This window comes from Panicum virgatum, chromosome 3N (assembly GCF_016808335.1).
Source record: "Panicum virgatum strain AP13 chromosome 3N, P.virgatum_v5, whole genome shotgun sequence".
Classification (NCBI taxonomy): Eukaryota; Viridiplantae; Streptophyta; class Magnoliopsida; order Poales; family Poaceae; genus Panicum; species Panicum virgatum.
In genome coordinates, this window is record NC_053147.1 from 19,734,640 (window position 1) to 19,739,318 (window position 4,679).

At 48.9% G+C, this 4,679-nt stretch overlaps 1 protein-coding gene across 1 annotated transcript; it reads right to left on the reverse strand.

Moving 5' to 3' along the window:
• Positions 1 to 884: 884 nt before the first annotated feature.
• LOC120667431 (cytochrome P450 71A1-like) lies at positions 885 to 4,317 on the reverse strand. Its single transcript, XM_039947506.1, has 3 exons — positions 3,343 to 4,317; positions 2,771 to 3,063; positions 885 to 1,244 (listed from the first exon to the last, which is right to left on the reverse strand). The coding sequence occupies exons 1-3, from the start codon at positions 4,270 to 4,272 to the stop codon at positions 929 to 931; spliced, it is 1,539 nt and encodes a 512-aa protein (XP_039803440.1). The 5' UTR covers positions 4,273 to 4,317; the 3' UTR covers positions 885 to 928.
• Between the last annotated feature and the right edge of the window lie 362 nt (positions 4,318 to 4,679).

The following is a 4,679-nucleotide window of genomic DNA, read 5'->3' on the forward strand; positions in this document are numbered from 1 at the left end:
TCACTTTACTTCTGAGAGTTCATTTAATTGTTTGATATTCTTAGTGCTTCAAATCATCTGAGAAGGGGTTGCTCATCAGTTTACTTAATCAGGTATACCATATTCAGTTTTTTTCGCGTTTATTAATTGCTTGACATTCTGGTATACCATAATCAGGTATTAGTTTATTATCAGTCATATGCTTTACATTTTCTTGGATGACTGTACTTTGTTCAGAACACACTCGTTGGTGTCCTAATTGATTTAACTAGACGTATAACCCGTGCATTTGCGCGGGTAGTATTGAAAATTCAAAAATTTGCATATCGATATATTCTTACTTAAAGATTATTTATTGGTTAAAACAATTCAAATATGCTCTACCTATAATAGCAACTTAATTTGTTGGGATTTAATAATATTATGCATATAATTATTTTTATTTTTGTTTTATTTTGATTGATTGTTGTTAGCTTTAGTTTTTATTAATAGTATATGTTAGTAACTGATACAAAGCTAAATGATATTTTATATTTAACTTTTCATAATGATATTGATGGGTGATTTTTAATTAGGCACAGGAGTATTTTAGGCTACATGGTATTTTATATTTAATTTTTTATAATGGCATTGGTGGGTGATTTTTAATTAGGCACAGGGGTATTTTGGACTAATTTTATTATAATGGCAGTGGTGGGTAATTTTTATTTTTCAATTTTTCTCCGATTACCGTGGGAATTTCTAGACCTTGAGAGCGAACGTGTAGGCTCTGTTTGTTGGCCAAATAATAAGATAATAGATGTGGATAAATTCCTCATTCAACCTTCTAGACCAATATATCATACAGATAGAAAGAGTGCATCAGTATATATATGGCTATATTACACAGGTGGCCTCTCCTTTTTTGTTTCTGACAGAAGTACCTACTGCTGCCTGCAGCCTGAAAGGTTCATGCTTGCGGAGGTTTCGCGACAAGGATGAGGCCAAACTTAAGAGCAGGTGACAGACCACTAGACTCCACGACCTCAAATGACTCGACATCCTGGCCCTCCGGCAGCTCCCAGTCGAAATGGTACAGCAAATTGGCTAGGGCAAGCTCGGCGAGGCGTGTCGCGAATGCAATGCCGGGGCATCCCCTCCTCCCAGTGCTAAATGGTATGAACCGGAAGTCTCTGCCATTGTAGTCGATAGCATTGTGCATGAACCTGTCTGGCAGGAACTCCTCAGCGCTCTCCCAAGATTCCTTGTCCCTCCCAATCGCCCATGTAACGAACATGGCACCATTTATGCCATTTCGAGTGATTTTGGTGATCGAATGACAACACAACACTTGGACTAATATGATTGTTAAGATGATCATTCTCAGACTTTTAGGTTCAAGTGATGACAAAGAGAAAGAGAAAATAGGCGTAGCAAGGCCCGAAGGGCAGCCCCTACGGGGGTTCCGCTACCCGGTTAGCGGACGGGGGTCGAGGGGGAGCCGCCCCTCGCGGGTCTCAGGGCAGCGCCCTGAAAGCTCTTCGGATCAGGAGCACCGGAAGAACCGACGCCAGGGGCACCGGTGCATCCGACGCTTGTCGGAAGAACCGACGCTACGATGTTTGGTGCAGGAGGAAATCGAAGCCAAGTCAGCCTACAGGCACCGGTTGAACCGACGGGTCAAAATGGGGCATCGGTGCATTGGCCGTCCTTTGTACCAGAGGCGATGTCAGTGCCCAGGAGAAGTGTCTTCAGCACCGGTTCAACCGATGGGGCATCGGTGCATACCACCGGTGTAATGACGTCAGCGTCCAGGAGAAGATTCCTTCAGCACCGGTTGAACCGGTGAGGCATCGGTGCAAAGCATCGGTTCAACCGGTGGTCTCTGCGTCAGCCATCAGGAGTCCAACGGCTACTTCGTGTTATGAGTGACCGGATGAACCGACGCTACCCTGCCAAGAGGCATCGGTTCTTCCGGTGGTACGCAGATTTTCAGCTAACCGTTGGAGCAACGGCTACAAGACTTGGTGGCCTATATACGCCTCACCCCGGCCATTTGAAGATTGCTGGAGTTGCTGGACATCCCACACACACCCAAGAACATCTCCAAGCCATACAAAAGCATCAAGATCATATCCTTAGCCCTTAGCACACTTTGAGAGTGTTGTGTAAAGGATTAGCTCTTAGTGAGTGAGTTTGCAAGGCTTAGAGCCTTTGTGCTGTGGTTCATTAGTGAACCAAAACAAGAGCTTGGTGCGCCGGCACCTTGGAGCGTGGAGCTCGCCGGCAACGTCATCGACCCTCCGACTTGGTGTGGAGCGGCGACGACACCTTTGTGCGGGGGACGTGGAGACCCCCATCCTTTGTGGAGAAGCTCCTTAGTGGAACCCGGGGCCAAGGTGACCGTGATTGTGTTCACGGAAGAGACTTGGTGGCCGAGTAGCAATACTCTTAGTGAGTGCTACAACAACGTGGATGTAGGTGTGCCTTTGTGGCTAACCGAACCACGGGATAAACACCCGCGTCAAGAGTTTGCTATCTCCTATCCCGCTCTTTAAGCTTCCGCATTTCATTCTAGTAATTTGTATGCCTTTACTTTCATAGAATAGTTTCTTGATAGGAAAGGCTATAGGTTGCTAAACTCTTTTGGGATAGGGGTTTTACACTAGAACAACCTAGTTGCACATCTAGATAGCTTGTTTTAGTTTAAGCTTTGTGCAAACTAGTTGGAGCCATAGGTCTAAGTTTTTATTAGTGCCTAATTCACCCCCTCCCCCTCTTAGGCTAGAGCACCCGATCACTTTCAGCCCATGCGTTGATGATGACCCGAGTCTTGGCAGGGATGTCATAGCCGTGGAGTTCAGTGTCCTGGATTGTTTCACGGGGGATAAGCAGCGGCACCGGTGGATGTAACCGCATGGCTTCTTTCAGGGCTGCCTGCGGCCTGCTCATCCTCCCAAGATGCTCCTCTAGGACTCCTTGTGGCCCTGCAACTTGCCTCACCTCTTCTTGCACTTTGGCCATTTCTCTTGGGTTCTTGATTAGATAGGCCATTCCCCACTCTATCGCCTTGGAAGTTGTATCGGTTCCTCCTACAAAAAGGTCCTGCAACAAGACATTTAGCTTAGACCAATTTTAATGGGAGTGTTATAGGAGTATCATGGACATTAAATTTGCTAATATGTACCAATAATATGAGAGAGGAAAGAAGAGTATCATGAAATGTGAGAGGAGTATCATCACCATAACACTCTACTGGCACAGTTCTCAAATTTTCAGTATTGGTAACTGTGTCGATGACACTTTCACTGAGTCTGGCCTTACTATCTCAGTACACAACTCTAGCGTGTTCATGCAAGTAAGGCCTTGATCCTGAGAACTTACCAAGATGAGCCCCTTGACATCAATCCTATCCAGGTTAAGCCCCTCACCTCCCTCCTTGATCACCAAAAGCAAGTCGTCAAGAAGGTCAGCAGCCTCATCCTCATCTTCAGGCTTCTTCTCGTGCTCCTGGAGTGCTCTCTCGAGAACGTCGTCAAGCTTGCCCGCCGCTCTCTTGATCTTCGCGTCGAGCCCCGTCGCCCAGTCCACCCACCGGAGTCGCGGGAACATGTCGCTCACCGCGACCGTTTCGAACAGATCGGTGACCTCCTTCATCATCGCACGGAGACTCCCGGGATCCATGCCGCCGAGCTTGTTCCCAAACGCCGCCTTCGAGATGACAGTGTAGGTTAAGCTTACGATGAGCTCGCTCATGTTCACTGCTCGGAGTCTGCCCCTCTCATCATCCGAGGCCCCCGTGGCGCGGATCCGAGCCACCAACGGCGCGACCTCCTCCTCCCGGAGCGCCCGCAGGGAGTCGACCCGCTTCACGCTGAGGAGGTGCACGATGGCGATGCGGCGAAGCTGGCGCCACCGCTCGCCGTAGGGGCTGAAGCCGACATCCCGGCAGTCATAAAGGAGGCCGCGGGCCGTGTGCTGCTGCGGACGGCCGCAGAAGACGTGGTCCTGGTTCTTGAGCACCTCCTCGGCCATGGAGGCCGAGGAAACTACCAGAGCGGGCACGGAGCCTAGCCAGAGGAGAAAGATATCGCCGTGCCGCCGCGCGAGCGCCTGCATCTTCCGGTGGTGGTGCCCCCGGCCGAGCTGGTGCATGTTGCCGATGATGGGCAGCCCCGGGGGCGAAGGCGGCAATACTCGGCCACCGTTGTTGCGGCCCGGCCGCCGATGAAGGCGTCGGACGACGATGACGAAACATGAAGCCACGAAGAGGAGGAAGAGGGCTAGGTTGGAATCGAGCTGAGGCGGAGCCATGGTCGAGTAGCAGAACTTTTGGAGCGTACACTCGCAAACCAGATGGGAATGGCGGCGCTTCTAACAATGTCACGCCACCACCCAGTTCATGGCTTGAATGCTGTGTAGAAGATCAGAGCCAGAAATGCCGATTTCCGAATCGGGAATGAATCCAACGATGTTTGGCCCACAAGATAGAGGCACGATGGGTGTGGTGGTGCAACCATTGCCAACAAGATAGAGGAGAGGCAGCCACATGCTCCGATCCTGGTCGGGTTGGCAAAATAATATTTGGCGGAAAAAGTCTAAATTATTCATCTGAGTTATAGTCAAAGTCTGAATAATCTTCTAAACTATAATTTGATTTAGTTTACCCCTAAACTATGCAATTCGGTCCATTTTATCCCTACATACAATTTGTCTTTTTT

What these genes read in the sequence shown, in the direction of transcription:
- LOC120667431 (XM_039947506.1), bottom strand. Translation starts at nt 4,272, where the DNA reads ATGGCTCCGCCTCAGCTCGATTCCAACCTAGCCCTCTTCCTCCTCTTC. An exon ending in ATGTCAAGGGGCTCATCTTG is followed by an intron (nt 3,064 to 3,342) that starts GTAAGTTCTCAG and finishes GTCTTGTTGCAG; the next exon opens with GACCTTTTTGTAGGAGGAAC. An exon ending in ACTCGGGTCATCATCAACGC is followed by an intron (nt 1,245 to 2,770) that starts ATGGGCTGAAAG and finishes CATGTTCGTTAC; the next exon opens with ATGGGCGATTGGGAGGGACA.